Source organism: Solanum tuberosum, unplaced genomic scaffold (genome assembly GCF_000226075.1).
Source record: "Solanum tuberosum cultivar DM 1-3 516 R44 unplaced genomic scaffold, SolTub_3.0 scf00004, whole genome shotgun sequence".
Taxonomy (NCBI): Eukaryota; Viridiplantae; Streptophyta; class Magnoliopsida; order Solanales; family Solanaceae; genus Solanum; species Solanum tuberosum.
The window spans coordinates 2,523,893-2,546,675 of NW_006238930.1; the positions used below are offsets into that span (position 1 = coordinate 2,523,893).

The following is a 22,783-nucleotide window of genomic DNA, read 5'->3' on the forward strand; positions in this document are numbered from 1 at the left end:
TCGTAAATTTACATATGTTTTAGTTAATGTATCAGTGAAATCAATTTTTACGCGCCACGTTGCATAATATTCCAATAATTAATAATTATTTGGTCTAGATCCAGATCAGATTTTCAGTACAAAGTAAGTATTATTTTTTTGTCGTCATGTAATTTGGACGTACTCGGTTACAAAATTTGCGAGTTTAGTTACCAAACTAAACAAGGAAACATGATTTGCATAAAAACGAGTGTAAATATATAATTATGTTGAAATACATATTATTTCTTAAGTGATTAGGTCACATGCATTTTATAACCGTCACAGGTTATGGCGGTAAAGTTACTATAACTACAGTAATAAGTTGTTAGTTCCGTTATAACGTTATCCTGCATGTTTTTTACTTTTACGTGAACGCATATTATTAGGTTAAACTCTAAACTTTGAAAAAAATTATAAATAGAACTCAAAATCTTAAAACCTATCAATCAAATTGGGGTTAATAGATTGAAAAATAAGACCCGATCATAAGAAATGAAAACTTGGGCTAATTCATAAACTTGAAAATGTGTACAGTTGTCGCTATATTTGAGCCCATTTCAAGACCTTTTCCTTTTTTGCCCCTCAACCAAATGTTTTGGACGATATATATGTGCAATAGTCTGATATTGTAAGTACATATTTTGTGTAACTGTGGCCGCGTTACATAATATATAACAGCACCAACATTATTTTTATCAATTCATTTTTTTCTGCCTCACCTCTTCGCCTTTTACCTCTTTGTTTCTCAAAACTTGTCTTCTGTGTTGTGTGTTGTAGTTCTGAGTCGGAGAGGAGGGAAAGAGAACAGGGGAAAGGGAAAAAGGGGCACAAAGAAAATGAATTGAGAGAATTTTTTTATCTGATCTAAACCATTGGATTAACTCTTTGTTTGTGTTGATAGATCTGTTGTTGAGACTTTTGGTTTTTCATCCTCAGAAAATCTGAGGAAAATCTCAAAAGTGAGTTGTTTTGAAAATGGAAGCAGATTTTTTTCTATTTTTTTCTTTGTTGATGTTAAAAAACTTTTCTTGCTGTTCTGTTTTTTTTTTTTACAGGATGAAACGATTGAGAGATGATGGGTATGATAGCCCTTCATTTAAGCGGCCATTTGGTTCTAACCGAGGAGAATCGTAAGTTGTTTGGCTTGTGTTCATTTTGTATGTGATGATTTTTTTGTATGTACTTGTTTTTGATGGATTTTATTTTTTTGAATTCTTGGTAACTCTAGGTAAATCAGTGATTTCTAGTTGTTATATCTTTATGTGTTGTGTCTAACTTTGTGATAAAAAAATGTTTAATGAATTAGAATAGGTTTATCATTTTTTTTTATCAGTCAGAATTATCAAGCAGATATGAAAATAAAGATTGGATCTTTACCCATGTTGTTTTTGTTTGGGTGAGTTTTGTTTGCTTTTATTTTTTTGTCTGTTAGTTCATTTTTAGGGCAAAGGCTATAAACTTACCAACATAACCATTATTTATTTGGTTGTATCAAATCAAGGGATTAGTCAATTTTGAATGAACTATGAATTTGCTGAATTTCTGGTAATTCTAGGTAAATCAGTAATTTTTAGTTTTTCATCATGTGGTGTGTTGTGTGTGATTATGTTACCAGAAAATATTTGGATGCCATTTTCTGCTTTATCTAGTGTTTTAGGGTAGGTCCTATCATTTTTCTTACATCACTCAAGATTATCAGGCACAATTGAAGATAAAGATTATCTTTATCCATGTTGCATTTGTTTGGGTGGGTCTAGTTTGCTTTTTGTTTATCTATTAATTCATTTTTAGGGCAAATGTGTTAACTTAGCACCACAATCACTATTTATTTGGTTATATTGTATCAACAGTTTTTTCAATTTTGAATGAACTATAAATATCATTGGTTTGAAGTGGATGAGAGTATAATTTAACCTATTGGAGCATATGGGGAGGAGGTCTGTGACAATAAATTTGACTGGCAAATTTTCGCTGTGGTTCTCTGTGTAATGTTTTTCTTCTTTTCTTTTTTCCCCGATGAAGCTACAGTCCATCACAAGTTCCAGGAAGTGGTCCGGGTGGAGGAGGTGGTGGCAGCAGTGCTGGTGGAGCTGGTGCTACTGCTAGTAACCCAAAGCTGACAACTGGTGATGCGTTGTCTTATTTGAAGGAAGTCAAGGACATGTTTCAAAGCCAAAGGGATAAGTATGACATGTTCCTTGACGTTATGAAAGACTTTAAAGCTCAAAGGTTTGCTACTTTAATTTGCCTAGTGCCATTTTCATTTCTATTCATATTTGGTGATTTATGTGGGACTTATCTCAGAAGTCTGTGATTTTTTCTTCGCAGAATTGATACTGTTGGTGTCATAGAAAGAGTAAAAGACTTGTTTAAAGGGCATCCTAGGTTGATCCTTGGATTCAACACTTTCTTGCCCAAGGGTTATGAAATAACCCTCAATGATGAAGATGAGGCTCCTCCAAAGAAAGTTGAGTTTGAAGAAGCTATTAGCTTTGTGAACAAAATAAAGGTTACATTTCTGCTACCTTCCAGTTTAAACAATAAAGGTCTGCCTTTTTCTTTTATAAAAAACTCTAGTCCTAACTTACTAGGTTATCATTTCCTGCAGACCCGTTTCCAAAATGATGATCACGTTTACAAATCCTTCCTAGATATTTTGAACATGTATAGGAAGGAGCACAAGGGAATCGATGAGGTGTACCGTGAGGTAATAATTTTTTAAAATTGGGTTACATTACATAAATATATTATAGATGATCTTTATGTTTTAATTTTTTGTTACTATTTGTCATATCATATGTGTAGGTTGCCGTACTTTTTAGTGACCATCCAGATTTGCTAGATGAGTTCACTAGGTTCTTGCCAGATAATTCAGGAACTGCATCAGCAGCACAAACTTCAGTTGGCAGGCCTTCATTCCATCGTTATGATGAGAGGAGCTCAGCTATGCCCATTCTTAGGCAATCACACATGGACAAGGTTTTCCTTTTTTGCTTTTTCTTTCCTGGTTGTTTTATTCATCTATTAGTGCTGGTTGCCCTACAACTATACTCACCTCCTTCAATCTGTTGTATCTGAAGCGCTTCCGGCGGGATAGGATTATTGGTCCTTATGCTGAAAGAGACCTTAGCATTGAGCGGCCTGATTTGGACGACGAAAAAACAATGATAAAGTTGCATAAAGAGCAAAAGAGACGTGCTGAAAAAGAGAGCAGGGACAGAAGAACTCATGATCAGGATTATAAAGAACCTGATAATGAGAATAATGAAGATCTAAGCATGCAGCGTCACACTGATAAAAAGAAATCTGCTCGGAAGGTTGAAGAATTTGGAGGACCTCATGAAGATAAAGATGCCCTGAAAAGTGAGTGCATGATTACCATTGTCTGAATGTATGTGTTTGTTGTGCTGCATTAAAACTTCCACCATTAAGGGCTATGGTTGTGATAAAACTGATTTGAAGGCCATCTATTTGCTTTGTGTTAATTCATGGTGAATTACAAGGGCTCGTTCTTAACTATTCTAGAAGTTGCTAAATGTTCCCAATTTCTTTTCAGGCGGTTTTACTCTTCATTTTTGGTTTTCTTGATGTATGCATCTGTTTTCAGCGTAAACTGTTGCTGAGTTTGATTATTAACCTTTTAATATAATTTGCTTGATTTTGCCAGATATGTATAGCCAAGAGTTCAGCTTCTGTGAAAAGGTCAAGGAAAGACTACGAAGTCCAACTGATTATCAGGCTTTCTTAAAATGTCTTCACATTTATAGCACAGAAATAATTACAAGGACCGAGTTACAAAGTTTGGTACGTCTATCATGCAATTATTTTAATCCTTTTTGCTCCTATGTGATGGTAATCTTTGTTTATAATTTTTGCTATCTATGGTTTGCTTTGGTTCCGTTTGATTTTTCCATACACAGTATTAGTTGCTCTGCTGATGCTGCAAAATGGTTCTGATGGTATGCTAGGACTAGATCCATTATGCTAAACATATCCTCTCTTTTGACTGAAAAAAGGGATAAAAAAGGTTCCCCTCTTTGTTGAGGTGGAAAATGAACTGAATCATGGTTTTACTGGATTTTGTGGTACTAATATTTTTGAAATGATATACAAGTCAGTCTGGGATTTGAAAGCATGCTCATCTCAGGTTGCTGATCTGCTTGGAAAACATCCTGATCTTTTGGAAGGTTTTGGTGAATTTCTAGAGCGTTGCGAACAAGATGGTAAGTCTTGAAATTTCATGATGGTAAATCTGTTGAGCCACATATATGTGAGTACATTCTGATTGGGTTCCTGCTTTACAGATGGATTTCTTGAAGGTGTTATGAGGAAGAGTAGGTGGAATGACGGGCATGCTTCCAAGTCAGTAAAGGACGATGGGAAAGACAAAGAGCCGAAGCGTGAGACTGATGGAACTAAAGAAAAGGACCGATACAAGGAGAAATACTGGGGAAAATCCATCCAAGAACTTGACCTCTCAAACTGCAAACGCTGCACGCCCAGTTATCGGCTTCTCCCTGATGATGTAGGACATTGGTCTATTGGTTTTCCTAATACGATCATAGATAGAAGAATCTCAATGTCTATGGATCATGTCTTGACACAGATTTGTTAATATCTTTATTCTGCAGTATCCAATACCTACAGCAAGCCAAAAATCCGAGCTTGGAGCTCAGGTGTTAAATGACCACTGGGTTTCTGTGACTTCAGGGAGTGAGGACTACTCTTTCAAGCACATGCGCAGAAATCAGTATGAAGAAAGCCTGTTCCGTTGTGAAGATGATAGGTAAGTCCTTTCCTAAGTTAAGATCCCCCTGGGTTCAATCTCAGAGGAAGAGTCTTGTAAGCTACTGTTTTCTTGACAAACTAAGAAGCAGTGAGCATAAATCATCTGAAGTAGTTCTCTTGAAAATACTCTTTGTGATTTTGCTCTTGCATTTTGTCAGTGATGATTGGAGTTTTTTAATAATTCAGGTTTGAGCTAGACATGTTATTGGAGTCGGTGAGTTCAACTGCTAAGCGCGTAGAAGAGTTATTGAATGCCATTAACGATAATTCAATTGGTGGGGCATTCCGTGTTGAGGACCACTTTACAGGTTTGTCAATGTTGACTTAGACGTTAGCAGGCGGTTTTTTCACCATTCAGTTTCAGTCGCTTACATTAAAAATACATAACTATGTAGCTTGTTGATAAACAATGTTTTTTACATTTTGTAGTCTTAAACTTAAGATGCATTGAGCGAATCTATGGTGATCATGGTCTGGATACGGTGGATATTCTGCGTAAAAATCCATCTCATGCGCTGCCTGTTATACTGACCCGCTTGAAGCAGAAACAGGAGGAGTGGACCAAGTGTCGCACAGATTTTAACAAAGTTTGGTCAGAGATCTATGCTAAGAACCATTATAAGTCACTTGACCATCGAAGTTTCTACTTCAAGCAACAAGATTCAAAGAATCTTGGCTCAAAATGTAAGTCTAGCATTTGTTTTATATGTGATGATCTTGCTTTGGCCGTGGTCTGTTTTCTCTGTTTCTTTTCTACGTAATTTTAAGTAACCCTCAGGTCTTATGGAGCTGAAAGATGGTATTTCAGTTGATGATTGCATCACTTAATGTGTGTTCTTCTTCAAATCTTCCTCTTCCTGACATTACTTTACTTTTTGTTGTTACCAACATCATCAGATTTGATGAAATCTCATTCCTCCGAATCATGTTTCAAGCTTTGGTTATCATATTTTAACTCACTGCATACATGCTAGCCTTTCTATCTGCACTTTTTTCATGTATATAACTTCCTCCCCTTCTTTGCTGGAGCTCGGGGATTTCTCAGTTCTGCTTTTCTTTTCCAAGATAGACACTTCTAGGTTGTGTAGCACACTTATGACACAGTTCTTTGGATTTTTTATTCTACTTTTGCACGTCTTAGGATGTCACTATGAGTTTAGCAGAAGGAAAGTACAGTATGCACATTTCATGAATAGTTGGTGTATCTATCTTCAATTGGGCAGTTTCTGTGGTTCTTGTTTTTTAACTTCCATGTTTCCGATTAACAGCCTTACTAGTGGAGATCAAAGAAATTAAGGAGAACAAGCAGAAAGAAGACGACATGATTCTTTCTATTTCCGCTGGAAGTAGACATCCTATAACACCAAATCTTGAATTTGATTATACTGACTCTGAGCTTCATGAAGACTTGTACAAACTTATCAAGTATTCGTGTGAAGAGGTTTGCTCCTCCAAAGAGCAATTAGATAAAGTACTGGGGTTATGGACCAACTTTGTTGAGCAAATCTTGGGTGTTCCTTGTCGTCCTCATGACTCAGAGGCTACTGAGAATGATGTCTTATTGAAGCCGCATGGCCCAAAAGTTGGTGGAACTAGCATTGATGAAAGTGATGGCAGTCCTAGTGCAGATGCTATTACTAGGAATTGTAAACAATCAAAAGTTATCAGCAACAGAGATGCTAATGCTTCCCCCCTACGAATAACTCCTTCTAGGACAAGCTTTGCAAATGCAGATGCTCTCCCCAAAGAAGATGGTTTGCCAGTGATTGGTGAGCACCTAACTAGTTCCGATGCAGCTCCTGCTATGGGAGCAGATACTGTTCATGGAAGAGTGGAAATAACTTCAGGTATATATGTACCTCACCAAGTCTAAACCTGTTCCAATATCTCAAACTGTTTGGTTTTTAGCCAAAACATAGAATAGCTGATGCTTTTTATAATCCAGGGCGTGGTGCAAGACAGGGCAATGGTGCTGCTGACGATGGTCAAGTATCCAAGTCTAACATCGATAATGTGCCAGCATCGGAGGTATGAGACTCTGAATTGTGTCAATTTTGGTTGGTGCTAATCATCTCGACTACTTATCATTAAGGCATGATTTTTCTTTGTGAGACAGAGTGATACTTCAAGATCGATTCCGTTGGGTAATGGAGGGTTTGCAGAAGGCTCTACAATTAATGGGTACAATGATGATTCAGCTGATCCCTGTAAAAATGAGAAAGAAGAGGGTGAGTTATCACCTAATGGTGATTTTGAAGAGGACAATTTTGTTGCCTTTAGAAGTGGTGCCTCGCACAATGGAAGTGTGCAATATCAAACCAGAGGTGCTGAAGAGATTGGTTCTCAGGATGCTGCTGGTGAAAATGATGCAGATGCTGATGATGAAGATAGTGAAAATGTTTCTGAGGCTGAAGAAGATGTTTCTGGCAGTGAGTCTGCTGCTGATGAGTGCTCTCGAGAAGAGCATGAGGAAGAGGATGGCGGAGAGCATGATGAACTTGATGGTAAAGCTGAGAGTGAAGGTGAAGCTGAGGGGACGAATGAAGCACACTATGCTGGAGGTGATGGCAATGTGTTGCAAATGTCTGATCGGGTTTTGCTTACTTCAAAGCCACTTACAAAATATGTGGCTTCACCTGTATATGAGGGAGTGGTGAAGTACCCACGGGTATTCTATGGAAATGAGACATTCTATGTGCTTTTTAGGCTACAGCAGGTAAGGAGATTCACCTTCAAGTTCAATTTTCTATTTTGCAGTGGTTAAATCTGAAGCCCCCTCTTTTTTCTAGATTCTATATGAAAGGTTATTATCAGCAAAGCTGAATTCAGCATCGTCTGAGTCAAAATGGAGAACTGGAAAGGATACTGGTTCTATTCCCTATGACAGGTAGGTTGCGATTCTTCTTCGCTTGCAGTTATACTAGCCTTTCAGTAAGTTTGTTTTTGAGGACAATGGGTATGCTTGCAGATTCATGAGTGCGCTGCATAGTTTGCTCGATGGTTCTGCAGAAAATTCAAAGTTCGAGGATGATTGCCGATCAATCATTGGAAATCAGTCATATGTGCTATTCACGTTGGACAAATTGATATATAAGCTGGTCAAACAGGTGTCCTTGTTCTCCTCTATCTGAATTTGACTTGGGGTGCTACTACTTGGTATTCTTTGAATGTAATTTGTTTTTTTTTGCTTCAGCTTCAAACAGTCTCGAGTGATGAGCTGGACTGTAAGCTGCTTCAGTTATATGAATATGAAAGATTAAGGAAACCTGAGAAGTTTGTTGATTCAGCTTATTATGAAAATGCTCATTTCCTCCTCCAGGAGGACAGCATTTACCGGTTTGAATGTGTAAGTTTCTGAGTAGTTACGTCCCTTTTTCTTCTCTTTCTGTTGAATATGCTGAAGTTGAAGTGCAGTAAAAAAACTGTTTTTTTTTTTGTGTTGTAGACGTCTTCGCCTACCCGTCTGTCCATCCAGTTGATGGATGATAGAGGTGACAAGTCTGAAGTAGTTGCAGTTGCTGTAGATCCCAATTTTGCAGGTTATCTGCACAATGATTATCTGTCAGTTAAACATGGGAAAAAGGAGTCTTCTGCAGTTCTGCTGAAGAGGTAACTACGCAACTGTCTAATATTCAGTTTAGAAATGCAGCGCATCAGTTCAAGTCTAAGTTGCGCGGACTCTTCACTTTCGATGCCGCACCCGTGTCGGATTCTCCAAAAATACACTACTTTTGGCGAATCCGACACGCACCACTTGACATTTTTGAAGAGTCCGAGCAACATAGGTTCAAGTACTAAGTTGTAGGATATATATAAATAAACTAAGCGGACAGAGATTCTTTTAGAGAGGATGCTGGAGACGCTCATCAGTCTGCTCTGTGATTGAGTGCTAATTTGACTTGCCATCCATTGCTTTCCTTGTCTGATCGTTTTGTTTCCATAACCCACAGAAATAAGCGGAAACGTGCCGACAATGATGAATCAACTGCTTTGTGCATGGCAATGGAACATGTTATTCTTGTAAATGGTCTGGAATGCAAGATGGCTTCAAATTCATCGAAGGTAAATGAGTTTTATTCCTGTTCACATCATTATGTTATCCTGATTTCTTGTCCACTTCATTAATACCCAACTATACTTCTTTTACTTAAATTTTTTAATAATAGTTCACTGAAGATTCCTCCTTTGACATGATAAATCCTTGCAGATATCATATGTGCTTGACACAGAGGACTTCTTTTTTCGCCAGGGTGGTAAAAGAAGAAAAGTTTCAGCTGGCAGATTGCCATGTGCTTACCAGGCTAGAGTAGAACGGTTCCATCGTGTTCTGCTGTCATCTTTATGATGATACATGGCCTTGGTCAACCAGGATGTTGAACAAGGTTTAGACCATTGCTTTAAAGTAAATTCACATTGTGGGATTTAGTGTCACTTCAAAGAACATCTTTTTTAGCCGACTCCAACAGGTTTCTATACTCCAGTATTGCTTGGGTTATCAGTCCAACTACTTACTTGGCCAATTGGTCGAATGCTTTGATACAAGGATTCACGAGTGGGGTTTCTCAGTTAAAGTGTATTATCTTGTGAGCACATGTCAATGGCATTTGAGCCATTCTTTTGTAAATATGGTTTTCCGCCATAAATTATATGTTGCAAGCTGTGTTAATTAAATCTGCTTGCTTGGGATCACAAAGGCACCCTATTTCGTTTCCTCCTCGGGAGTAAACTCTGTGCCAGTGTCCTGTGAGCTGATCAAGTTCTCTAGCAGCTAGGCTTCCTGGATTATAGTGATAAATTAGTTGAATCTAGTAAAAGGTGAAAAGGCTTTATACAGTGGGGTTTGTTTGCCCTGGCTTTGTACAGAGCATACATTTGGATTCCTATACTTCTTGCTGAAAAATAGAAGGTTTATTGCCTTATTTACAAAGGCCTTTTCATTCAAAATGTTCATCTGTTTATTGGTTCTTCTCCTTTTTAGCCTTACTATTCCCAACATGTATAATATTGATTCATATGATCAGCTTTTTTGGAATCGAGGCGTAGTAATTGTTGATTCTCTAACTCTAGCGCAATTTTCTCTCGCTGGGGTATTAATATGAGGAGGTAATTATCACTATTACCAATCAGGGTTGGTTGTGTTAGGATGAATACGATTTTTTTTTATATCAAAGATCTTAAATGCTTCTTCCGTTTTATGCGGAACGAAACTGGGGTTGATATGGATATCGGATACTGGAAAGGAAACCGGAATAAAAAGCTGTCATTGTTATTTATTTGTTTGATGCTTTTTGTTCACTCGATTTGCATAAGAAAAATCCAATAGAATATGGCCGTGCCCACAAGGTACATTCTGTTCGAAAGGGACAACAACGATAAAAACAAATGCTGTTCATTGTTTTTACGGAAATGAGTTAAAATGTTTTCAACGTATTAGAGATGAGTCAAAAATATTCTTCTTTCACTTATTGGTTACATATTTATATAATGTAATATACTTGTACCGTTAATTGAGGGACAATTTTAAGCTTGAAAATATCAACAGGGGTAAATTTGATTAGATTGGTGGAAGTAGAGCATTTTTGAGTCCTTTCTAATACGTAGGAGAAACAATCACCTTTTTAACAAATTCTTTTCTCCCAACAAATTTAAACCATGTAGCTCATAAAAGATTTAAAAAATTTCTCAACTGTCCAGTGCAATAAAAAAAAGTTGGAGAAGACTAAGTGAAACGAATACATTTCTGTTCTTTTTTTCTTTTTTCTTTTTGGCTTTTCATATGATATTTTATAAATATTAAAATTCAATTTAATTTGAATTTGTGTGAAAATCTCATATATTAAAAAGTAAAGTTTTTCCTGTAAAAAACGTAATTTTATCATAATGAAGTGAAGCAAAAAGAATAAAAGGAAATTATCATCTCTGTGCATGAGACAAACTGACTCATTGACGTGGAGAGAATAATCACAAATTTTAGACCTACATAGAGTTGACAAATAAGAAAAATGTACGCTCCACAATAGGAAATTAGCAAAAACAAATAGTGGTCCCTTGTCTAATTTTACATGTCTATATTTGACTAGACAATTTTTTCAAAATAATTAATTTATTATATCACTCTTTAAATAAAATAAATTCAAAAATTGCAAAAAACATACTGAAAAATAATTATAAAAATAAATAATAAATTAAGTGATAAATCATCTAAGTTAGTAAGTAAAACAAAATCACCCCAGCGTGCATATGAACTAGTCAGAAATAATAGAAACGCCCACATATTTTGACTGCACATGCCAGTAAAAAATAAGTTATATTCAAATCACACATAAAATAAATATAATGGATTATTTTCTAATATCTCTCCAAATGTACTCTCTTTTTCTGTAGTTGGTATTTCTGTTTAAAAAATTGCTCGTGTTGTTCTAAAATGAGCAGAAACATTGAGGATACACACGTACGTTGATCTATTCTTAAGACTTCTATTTATGTCATGTCATTTCATGGCCTCAGTTCATATACTTTTGTAAATTTAGACACACATGACTGAAGCTGTGCAAGCAAATTTTAGATGTAAGCAATTATTGAATTGTCATATTCAAATTTTAAACATACACAATTTGAGTTTGAATTGTCAACGTCAAAAAAATTATATACGCGATTGAAGTTTGATATGGTCACTCAATTATGAACTTTTTTCACAGAAAGTCACTCAATCTATTTAATTAATTTTTTCAAAGGCCTCAATAAAATTAGTTTTAAATAAAAGTTTCTTGTCAACAAAGTTTATTGAAAAATAAATTAAATAGGTTGAATGACTTTGTAAGTAAAACACCTATAATTGAGTGACCATATGAGATATTATCTCATGTCTGAAGTTTCAGACATGTATCTACAAAACTATAAAAAGTAGTTTATCTGAAATTTCAAACACGTAAATTCAAAATCAGAAGTAGTTTATTCGAAGTTTGAACTACATGACTTTGTTCCTATTATTATTTCTAAGTTTCTCTAAAAACATTCATATGATTTGAATTTACTTTTTAGACTCAAAATTCCTGAGAGACTTCTTCAAATTGCTGTAGTGGTGATTTTCAAAGTGCGGTTTGATTTTATTCGCCCAAAACAGCTTGTTTATGGGTCCATGATTAATTAATCAAGGTTTACGTATAATTATTACTCTCTTCGTTTCATATTGGTTGATCATTTTACTTTTTACACGTATATTAAGAAATCATAAATAAGAAGATAATTTTGCCAATTTACCTCTTAAAAAACTTTTTGAAATTTTACAAATTAATGTGAACCCTTACAATTAATTACAACGGTAATATAGAAAAAATATAACTAATATTTTCTTGATTTAATAAGGTGAATAACTTATATAAGACAATTAATTTTAGTAAGATGATCAACTAATACGAAGACAGAGGGAGTATTACTTACTTAGTAGAAGAGTCTACAAGCAGGCATGTCTTCGTCAACATGCCTGATTGTATGATAAAGGGTTTTTTCGAAACTTTCTACTTTTTCCTTCTTCAACTCTTTGTAATCTCTTGCTTTAAGGGTGTACTTTTTCTTTATTAGACCAAAAAACCAATCAACATTTGCCTAATGCCTCATATGTCCAATCAAAAAGTTATTCTTTTGTTGACGAATTGTGTGGGCCCAACTCATGGTATGTCGGCTCTTCATTCCATTTTTTCATTTAATAATAGTAATAGTAATAATTTTTCATTATTATTTAGTATTTTCACTATATTAAATTTATTTCTCTTATTCTCTTTTGTTAGTTATAGATTTAAAAATTATATAAATAATACTATAATCACAATATAAATACTTAAAAGTTATATAAAAAAATTCGATTGATTTTTGACATTCTATTGGTACTACATAAAATGGGTTAGATGATAAACATATATTATTTGAAATTGACGTAAATATTTTAAAGCTATATTAAAAAATTCGACTGACTCTTGACATTCTATTGGTACTACATAAAATGGGTTAGATGATAAACATATATTATTTGAAATTGATGTAAAAAGTATAATAAATCGCAATAATTAACAATCTAGAAAAAATTAAAATACATATAAGAAAACCACTTGACTCCAAAAAATCTATCAATGTCACATAATTCGGGACATGAGAAGTAACATATATTATTTGAAAATTAAAAAGGTGCTATAAATTATAATAATTAACAATTTAATATATTTAAAAGACATAAAAAATAGCTAATTTTTGAAATCCTATTTATGCCACATAAATTGAAACAAACAAAGTACTATAAATTATCATAATTAACAACTTATAATATTTTTAAAAATCATATAAATTTTTTGATAGCTTCTCAAGTTTCATGATAGAGAAAATGGTCAAAATGCCCTTCCCAATCTATTACCGGATTCTCAACTACACACTCCAACTTTACGGGTGTCCTATCACCCTTTAAACTGTTTAAAACTGAAATTATTACACCCTTAAAAAGCAACAACCACATTTATATTAACGGGTGAAACCCACGCATTTTACACGTAGATTTCTTAAAAAACTATTATTTTTACCTTTTTCCCCTATATTTTCATCTTCCCTTCCAACACCAAAATCTTTTCACCATTTTTTTCCTTTGCTGCAAGCAGAAATTAATGCTTTCACCATTTTTTTCTTTCAACAAAAGTTTTTCCACCAACATTACCAAGTCCTAAATCTTTTGACATATAAAAAAAAACTCAATTATTAGTGCTTTTCTTTCATTACAATTGCCCATAAATTAATTCGTATCTTTTTGGTGGAACTCTAAACAATTTGGCTACTTATGATAGCAAAAGGAAATTTCTAACTATCTTCCAAAATCATTAGATCTGAATTCATTTAAAAAAAGTGTCACACCATCTCATCACAAAATAACCAGCTAGCTGCTATCGTCAACGGGCGGTAGCAATGACAATTTTGAAGAGGAAAAGGCAAGCAAAATTTTTGATTTATATATGTTCCATACACTATTTGATTGATACTAGATAATTTTTATGAAATTATCTGTAAAATTGCTCAAATTGAGGCTATGTATCCATAACAATGCGACATTGATCTATCCTATTTCATTCTCAAAATCAAATGTGGGTTTCATCGAAAATCCAAAATTCTTTTTGGGTTTGAAATAAAATTGTCAAATTGAGGCATCAAATAATCAAGATATGAATTTCCAACCCAATCGGCCTTGTGGGTTGGCATGTAAAGTGATGATTAACAACTTTAATAATATCAATAAGGAATTGATTTTCAAAATTTTCTAATTTCATGCACAAATTGAAAAATAAAAATTCAAGAATCAAGAGGAATACTAAAATTTCATTGTCAATTATGTGGAGATGATAGTGACGGTGACGATGGAGAAAATAGTGGCGGTGGAGATGTAGAGATGGTGAATGGTGGAAAAGTCTATGTTGTAATGAAGAAGAAAGAAACAAATAAAGAAATATTAAAAATAAAAGTTTACTAGTGTTCACTCTCTCAAGGAGAGTGAAATACACTCATTTGCCACATAAGCGTTTAGGGAGATGATAATTTCAGTTTTAAATAGTTTGGGGAATGATAGGACTCTCGTAAAGTTTAAGTGTGTAGTTAGAAATCCAGTAATAAATTGAGGGGGATTTGACCATTTTTTCTTCATGATATCACATAAATTGAGACAAAAAATATTAATATATATTGAATCCCGTACTGGCACGGAGTCCTATATCTAATATAGAAATAGAATACAAGGATGAATAAGAAAGAGTGGAAGGAGAAGGAGAAGGAGAGAACTGTAGCGGAGGAGACTAGGCAATTTTTTTAAAGTTTATTTATCACCATTGATTACTAGTTAAATATTTTTAAAAAAAAAACTAAATATAACTTAAATAACACGATGAAAAGTATATACCACATAGATATATTATTTATTATATTAAAAAGGATTTAACTTCTAAATATAAATAACCAACACTTTAAAGTCATTTTATCTAAGCTTAATTTAACACTATAGTTAGAATGTTGTGTACGGATTAAAACCTGTCAAGTTTAAAATTGTCATATACTATATTTTACATAAGAAATTATTGCCAATGGGTACAGAGCACGTGGTCACATGTTTTTGCATTGATGCGTGGACCAATTCACTGAACCGGACCGAACCTAACACTTCACCTTAGGTTCCTCGAAACAACATCAAAGAACCAAACATAGTTCTAGAAGAATAATATAATTATGTTTTGAATTTTTGTCCTATATATTTAGAAAATTCATAATCTTTACTGCCTCGGAATCATATTAAGTGAATCGTTAAAACTCTTTTTATAGTTCAAAATAAATGAATTATTCTAAATTTTAAGAAAATTATTGAGATTTTTTGTAATAATTAATTAGTTAAGGTGTGTTAAACTCCAAAAATTCACGTAATATGAACCCAATGGATATTAGTTTAAGAAATTTATTTTCCAATTATATATATATTCAGAGAAAGGAAAATAATTGTCCTAGTAGAATTGAGAAATCCTTTCTCTTATAGATTTATGATTATTAAGACCTCTTAAATTCTCTCTTATAGATTTACGATTATTTAAGAGCTATATATTGTACACTTGTTTTATATTTACTTTTGTCTGTGATGGTGTGCTAATAAACGTTAGAATCTTTCGGCAACATAAAAACATATTACAATAATTAAATTCTCCTAACGCGTTTGTGTTTTCCTAAAAACTTTTCAATTCCCAACAACGCGATACGACCAATAAGGCAAATACTCGTCCAAATTCTGAACCTCTATTTATATCTCAACTTCTCACAAAACTTCAAAACGCGTTTACTTTTAACAAACATTCTTTGCTTTTCTTCTTTCATCTTCTTCTTCCCTTCGATTCAAATTTCTTTTGCTATGATTCTTTCTAAAAAACTCATCTTTGTTCTGTTTTTGTCGATTTCTCTATTTCTAGTTCCAGCCAGTGCTATCAGAGGTTTTGTTGACAAGCCCAGAAATATAAAAATTGATGGGCATTTGAATTATGTTGAATCTCCAGAGTATCGTAATAGCGAAGAATGTCCAATTTTAGATTCTAATTTGTTGATTTGTGACCCAAGTTTGATACATGTAGCTATGACTCTTGATGTCAAATATTTTAGAGGATCAGTAGCAGCAGTTCACTCTGTTCTCAAGCATTCATCTTGTCCAGAAAATGTTTATTTCCATTTTGTGGCTTCGAAGAATAAAGATTTTCAAGAACTGAGACAGATGGTGAAGTCCATATTTCCATCTCTGAGTTACAAAGTTTACAGTTTTAATGAATTTCGAGTGAAGAAATTGATATCATCTTCGATTCGTCAAGCTCTTGATAATCCATTGAACTATGCTAGGACTTATTTAGCTGAGATCATCCAGCCCTGTATTGAAAGGGTAATTTATCTTGATTCTGATGTTGTTTTGGTTGATGACATCCAAAAGTTATGGTCGATTTCTTTAACTGGTTCGAGAATTATTGGAGCTCCAGAGTACTGTCAAGCAAATTTCAGAACATATTTTACCAACAATTTTTGGTCTGACCCGAAATTATCGAATGTGTTTCAAGGGAAAAAACCTTGTTATTTCAATACAGGGGTGATGGTTATGGATTTAGGGAAATGGAGAAAAGGGGATTATACTGTAAAGATTGAGAAATGGATGAAGATACAGAAGGAGAAAAGGATTTATGAATTGGGATCATTACCACCATTTATGTTGGTATTTGGAGGGGAAATTGAAGGAATTGATCATAGATGGAATCAACATGGGCTTGGTGGAGATAATTTGGTGAATAGTTGTAGAACATTGCATCCAGGTCCAGTTAGTTTGTTGCATTGGAGCGGTAAAGGGAAACCTTGGGTCAGGCTTGATAAAGGGAATCCTTGTCCTGTTGATCTTTTATGGATGCCTTATGATCTGTATAGACTTAGCTCAATTGATTCTTTTGACGATCAAGAGCGAAGAGCGATGATTTGATTGTTTAAGCATCAGTGTATAGAAGTTAAAACCCTATATCGATAATTTTTTTATTCTTTTCCTACATTGGGAAAAAGTGAGAACTTAGATCCAGGGGATGATTTTGTTCAGTCCCCCCTTTGAGTTATTTCTTTTGTGTATAAGAGCAAATTATTTTTGTAAAGCTATTATTCTTTCATTTTATTTGTGATAATCAGAGTATTCATTTGATATTTTCTCTTCCATGATTTTGAAGTCTTAATTGGAGTTCGTTGAATAGCTAATGATACACGTTCTAGAACAGAGTTTTGTATAAGATTCAGAATTTTTTTGCCTTCTATCTGCCTAATGTATGGTTCAAGGTTCAGTTAACCAGACATTTGGAAATTAATAAATGGATTGCTGAAGTTTATTGCCGCTAATAATATGCCTAATGGATGAAGATGTACCACCAATATTTATATAATACACCATTTTTTATTTGACATGATGTGTTTACTATGAATATTTTTAAGTATTAGTTCGTGCATAGTTTTTTCCTCCACAAGAAAACATTTGTTCTAACTGATGCATCATTTAATTTAACATGTTTAGAAAAGATACTTCTGTCGAGAAATACTAATTCTAGATCGCTTGTATCTTGACACCAAATATAAAATGAAGTTTCGGACTACCTACTACAATATTAAGATAAACAATACCCCCACTACTTAAAAACAATGCTAGTATTATAATTTCACCTAATTAGTATAGCAGACTTTATCAATCAAAGCAGCATGCCCCTTCTTTTTTTTGCCAACAAAAGCCACTTTTCACCAACCACTTTGAATCCTGAGTGAAGTGTGGACACTTCTCTTTCAACCACCACTCTGAATTCAAGGAAATTCCACCATTCTAAATTCACAGACGTAAAATTGAAATGATCCATACCATCCTTCACGTTTATAAAGCCCCCAACATCATCCCCACCATGCAGCGCACAATGAAAATCTTTCCTTTAATGTTTGATTTTGGTGATAGTCTTATTGCAACCAACTGTTGAAGGTTGATGGGAGATCAGCAAAGAGGTTATACATAGTGGTTATTATGTGACGAATGATTATCCTACATTAGAATTTGCTAAAGGAAAATGCAAGCTAGGATCAACTATCAACTGCAGATTGCATGCATCATCTTGAGTGTACTTGATCAATTTATGCTATCAAGGAAAAGAGAATCTGAGAAATGGATTTATCATTTTCAACAGTACACCCTCCCATGCAATTACTCGTGACTTGCAAGAACAAAATTTTACAGGATATGTGGATTATTCTTATATAAATAACAGGAAATAATTGAGCTAGAAAGAGAAAAAGAGAAGGGGAGTAAAAGAGAAGCAGAATGTACATCCCTCTTTGTACTTCCCAAACTCATAACAAGCCGACGACACAACTTAGATGCAATCTGTTCTCCAATCCTCTCAAATGATGGCCCAATAACATACACCTGCCAATTACAACGATGCTTTATTGACCTACTCAGAAGAATCAGTTCAGATAAAGCTAGAGGATATCTGAGAAAAGCTAAGACAGTTGGTGACTACAAGGGATAAAGTAATAAATAACAGAGAGATGTCACGTTACTAACCAGAAAAGTAGTTTTGCCAAGTAATCCCGAGAAGTGCCTATTGCATCGCATAATTCGGTATCACTACTTTGGTAGTCTTTGGCACCAGTGAAATTAGAATCTTCTTCTTTGTTAACGTCGTCCTCTTTGAAAAATCTTTGCAATATGTTTTGAGTAAGTTCCTTAATAATTTCCTCCACCTCAAAGGATGATGGTCTGGATAGTTCAGTCACCTGTTCCAGTAGCAGACACATCAGGATTCAATCTCATGGATTTCACACAGTATGACATACAAATAACTACAATACCATGTCAGATTCCAATGACCGAAGGTAATCCAGCAAATCATTGTTACTTTCGTTGATATACTCCATTTGCAAATTTTCCTGTTGCTGGGAATGCAGTTCCTGAGAGAAACAGAGAAGGACAGTATAACGTTTAGCTGAAGCTTTTATTTTTAACGTCAAATCGGACATAGCAATGTGCCACTGAAGAAAGGAACAAGAAATTATCAGTTTCAATGAGCAAGTTTGTACCCTAAGGAATTCAGCTGTCTCAATCTTATGTATGCAAATTCAAATGCTTAATTATTGAAGAAACACAAGAGTAGTGAGTTCAAGTAACATGATTAGCCAGAAGCTAAATGTTTGATCTAGGCAAAGATCTGATTTTCCAGCAGAAGTATAACTATTAATTAAATTATGCATAGATAAACTTGGAGCTAAGCAAGTAGCAACACACTCACCCCCAGCATATTTATAAAAACGACAGGGAGAAGAATGGGGAAGATGTAGTAATTCATAATTCCTCTATGCACCAACTCTTACTTGAAAATATCCATTTAACATAATCAAAATAATTTGCAACTGAAAAATATTCTATGATTAAGGTCATGCTTCAAGAATGAACTGCAGAAAGCAGGGCTTAGACACTACTTATCCAGAAATTTGATTTTATTTGATTTACGCACAAGTGAAACTTTGAATGTTTACTTTTTCTAAAATAATGACCTGTCACAAATGTAACTGCTTAACCTTACTAGTTACTCCATCCACCAACTTTTTTGCAATAGCGACTAATTCATAATTTTTAGTAAGATAATTAATAATCTCTACTTTGAGAGTATAACTTCAAAGAAAATTTACATGCTTAACTAACAAATGTGTGTAAAGTATCTAGAATTTCATACTAATTAAGTTTTGCACAAATGAAAGCGCATCCAAATAGCTTTTGTTTTAGACTACTCTTGGCAGTAGAATGAACATAATGGAACTTTTACAATGAAGAGTCTTCTATATGAAAAGATTCATAAATGAGTGAAGCACTTTGGCCAAACATACTTGATAACTTCAGTGGCTGACAACTCTTACACCTCTCAAATTTAACCCATATGGAGTAGCTAGTATTCCAAAAATTATCAGATGGACATTTATCAATGAGTTCTGAAAAAGGAGCCGTTTTAGACGAGCTGCAGTGGCATATTCAATTAACATATTAAGGTAAAAAAATACTTAGATTAATCCATAAACATGAGTTGAAATGCCACAAATATTTCTTAATCAACATCAGTCCACACAAACTCTCTATACCAGATAACGAGAACACTCCTGCAGTAACCAAATGTTCTGTAACTAAAAAATGACAAGCCAATAGTTCACATATAATCAAACACTGACAGTAGCTTGAATAGATTACAAAAGAGGAAGAATTTCACCTGCTTAACTGATGAGAGTTCTTCTTCTAATTGTTGAACATATTTCAGAGCTTCCGGAGATAAATTCCCAAGAGCTTGAATATCCATTCTCTCTGAAACCGCAGAAGACATATTTACACCAACTCCGCTTTCTCCCCCCTCTATCCCCTTGCTCTTTGAGCCTGAGTTCACATCTTCCTCCGATGAGTTGAAGCCTTTCAAATTATCGGATGGGATATCAAAATTCCTCATCAAGGATATCCTGTACTCCGCATTCCACAACGTATACCTACCACCACAAATCAACACCAATTGAATACACCATAACTTATTCAGATTGATCCAGAACTTTAACAAATTAACAATCACTATTTTAGACTTTGTGCATAAATTAAATTTAAGAGATTAGGTACCCGGTAATAATAGAAGAAACAATGAGGCGATCGAGAGCGTGTTTGGAAAACCGAACAGTCACTGAGAATTGATCTGAAGGGAGCAAGCCTAACATAGTAGAAATCGTCTGCTTCATTGAGTCCTTAGCAGAATCAGAAACGCCTTTAGATATAACAGAAGTGTCCAACGGTTCAATTCGCTTGAGCATATTGGCAATAACAGAGAATTCACTGCCGAAACCGGACTTCCTGGTGGAAACAAAGTCGTCCGAAACACCGCCGCCGTCTACGCCGGAAATAAGGCAGTTAACGGACGTACGCCGCCTGGTGGAAGCGGAAAGAGAAGGAAGCAAGGGACGGATGAGGAGATGGTGGGTAAAAGGAGGGGGTAGGTGAGGAGGATGTTGATGAGGCTTAAGTGAGAGGTCTGCTAGACGAGATGCGAGTAAAACCCTAGCTGAGGCGGCAGCCATTAAAGACGGAGATTCTTCTTCTTCTTCTTTCTCCTTCGTCTATTTTATTGTGTGGCTTGCGATGCCTCCGGCGAAGTTCTCACGTCTTCCTTCGATTCTCTCTCCCCCTCATCTTTCATTTCATCCCACCCAATTCGTTTTCGTGTTTTTGTTGGCTTCTGAATTGACTGACTCTATGCCCTTCTTATTTGATTTATTTACGGATTCACCATTCTCGTATGCCTGGTTGTGAACTCCTACCGTAAAACGCGAGAATCTTTGAAAATCTGGTCATTTTCTAATTTATTTTTAGTGACGTTTCGACATAAAAATCCTGAATTTTTTATTTAAAAGAAAGAAAAAAAATACTTCATTAGTTTTAATTTGATGGAATTTTAAAAATTAAATTAAATTTTATAATCTTAATTAGGATATGCTAACTGTATAAAAATAGGCATTTTACGAAAATATACTAAAAAAGCAAGTAATACTAACAAAGTAAAATAGAGAGAATATTGTATTTATTTTTTAATTGAAAATTTAAGTTACGTTTGAACATAGATATTAATTAGAGTTATTTTTAATTTTTTTGGATAGTTTGAAATGAAAAAAAAACAATCTTCAAATTAACAATAATAACAATAATTATATATCCAATGTAATTCCACAAAGTTGAGTTTGAGAAGGATTGAGTGTATGCGGACGTTACTATTACCTTAGTAGCAAAAAAAATATTTACGATGGACTCTAGGCTCAAGAAAAAATAATTCAAATCAATATAGAAAAAAAAAACTAGAATAGAAAAAGTCATGAAAAAATAGTATGGAATATCTGACAAATCATTCTAAACAATAGTCATTTCAAATAAAACGATAATTAAAATATTTAAAAAACATAAATAATAACCAAACTCAAAAACTAATGACCACAAAATAATACTATCACTAATAATATTTTTGGAAAAGATTGAAAACTATGCTGAACGGGCACTTGATTAAATTTTGCTGTAGAGTGAACCTCACCACTATTTTTCATTTTGTCTTCTTACTCATAGACACTAGTAAATCCTTATCAATCAAATGGTCCAACAAACATAGCTGTCTACCAAAGAGTAAATTTATTCAAATATTATTTCATTTCAGGTTATTATAAGTACTTTTTTAACTTTTGAAAATATTTATATTGATATTAATAACAAAAAGTGATGGATATTTTATTTTCAACTCTTATATTCTTTTATCTCTTGATAATGATAAAATAAGTGAATTCATCAAGTTTTTTTTTCACTCAACTAAGAAGTAATTAGAATTATATTTATGATTCTTGTACATTTCTCCCTACCATCTATCCTTGTTTATTGTTGCTATGGATGGAGCCATACTCAAATTACTAACAATTTGAGTATATATGATATACCTAACTAAAATATTAAAAAGGAATGGCATCCTAACTTGCAAAAGTAGGTTAATTTGTCAGATTATAATTAGGAAAAGCCCACATTAATAGTGCAAAGAATAAAGTGTTTTTAATTCATAAATCAGATTATAATTAGGAGAAGCCCACATTAATAGTGCAAAGAATAAAGTGTTTTTAATTCATAAATCAGATTATAATTAGGAGAAGCCCACATTAATAGTGCAAAGAATAAAGTGTTTTTAATTCATAAATTCCTTATTGAAACATGTGCATGTCTTTAATTAATCGCGTTTGAGATGCACGCATAAAAAAATGGACAAAATTTTATTTGTGGACTGTGGCCTCAGGATGGAGGGAGGCCCAAACAGAATTTGTCAATTTGGTTTCTCTAGTGGCAAAAGTAGAAAAATGAGAACCAATTGTT

General features: G+C 34.0%; 3 protein-coding genes across 3 annotated transcripts; 2 read left to right on the plus strand and 1 right to left on the minus strand.

Annotated features, from left to right (window-relative positions):
• Positions 1-680: 680 nt before the first annotated feature.
• On the plus strand, positions 681-9,773 carry LOC102602535 (paired amphipathic helix protein Sin3-like 2). Its single transcript, XM_006338443.2, has 22 exons — positions 681-980; positions 1,077-1,151; positions 2,044-2,250; positions 2,350-2,530; positions 2,630-2,728; positions 2,827-3,000; positions 3,102-3,384; positions 3,689-3,825; positions 4,169-4,244; positions 4,326-4,546; positions 4,653-4,807; positions 4,996-5,117; positions 5,239-5,493; positions 6,078-6,656; positions 6,755-6,837; positions 6,926-7,525; positions 7,599-7,696; positions 7,778-7,916; positions 8,003-8,155; positions 8,255-8,418; positions 8,760-8,871; positions 9,017-9,773. The coding sequence occupies exons 2-22, from the start codon at positions 1,078-1,080 to the stop codon at positions 9,152-9,154; spliced, it is 4,050 nt and encodes a 1,349-aa protein (XP_006338505.1). The 5' UTR covers positions 681-980; position 1,077; the 3' UTR covers positions 9,155-9,773.
• Positions 9,774-15,627: 5,854 nt separating this feature from the next.
• LOC102603101 (probable galacturonosyltransferase-like 10) lies at positions 15,628-17,044 on the plus strand. The gene has a single exon (XM_006338445.2). The coding sequence runs from the start codon at positions 15,725-15,727 to the stop codon at positions 16,820-16,822; it is 1,098 nt and encodes a 365-aa protein (XP_006338507.1). The 5' UTR covers positions 15,628-15,724; the 3' UTR covers positions 16,823-17,044.
• A 956-nt stretch (positions 17,045-18,000) lies between these two features.
• On the minus strand, positions 18,001-21,103 carry LOC102603433 (uncharacterized). The gene is made up of 5 exons (XM_006338446.2): positions 20,513-21,103; positions 20,121-20,388; positions 18,715-18,813; positions 18,428-18,639; positions 18,001-18,286 (listed from the first exon to the last, which is right to left on the minus strand). Exons 1-5 carry the CDS (start codon positions 20,962-20,964, stop codon positions 18,211-18,213), a joined length of 1,107 nt encoding a protein of 368 aa, XP_006338508.1. The 5' UTR covers positions 20,965-21,103; the 3' UTR covers positions 18,001-18,210.
• Between the last annotated feature and the right edge of the window lie 1,680 nt (positions 21,104-22,783).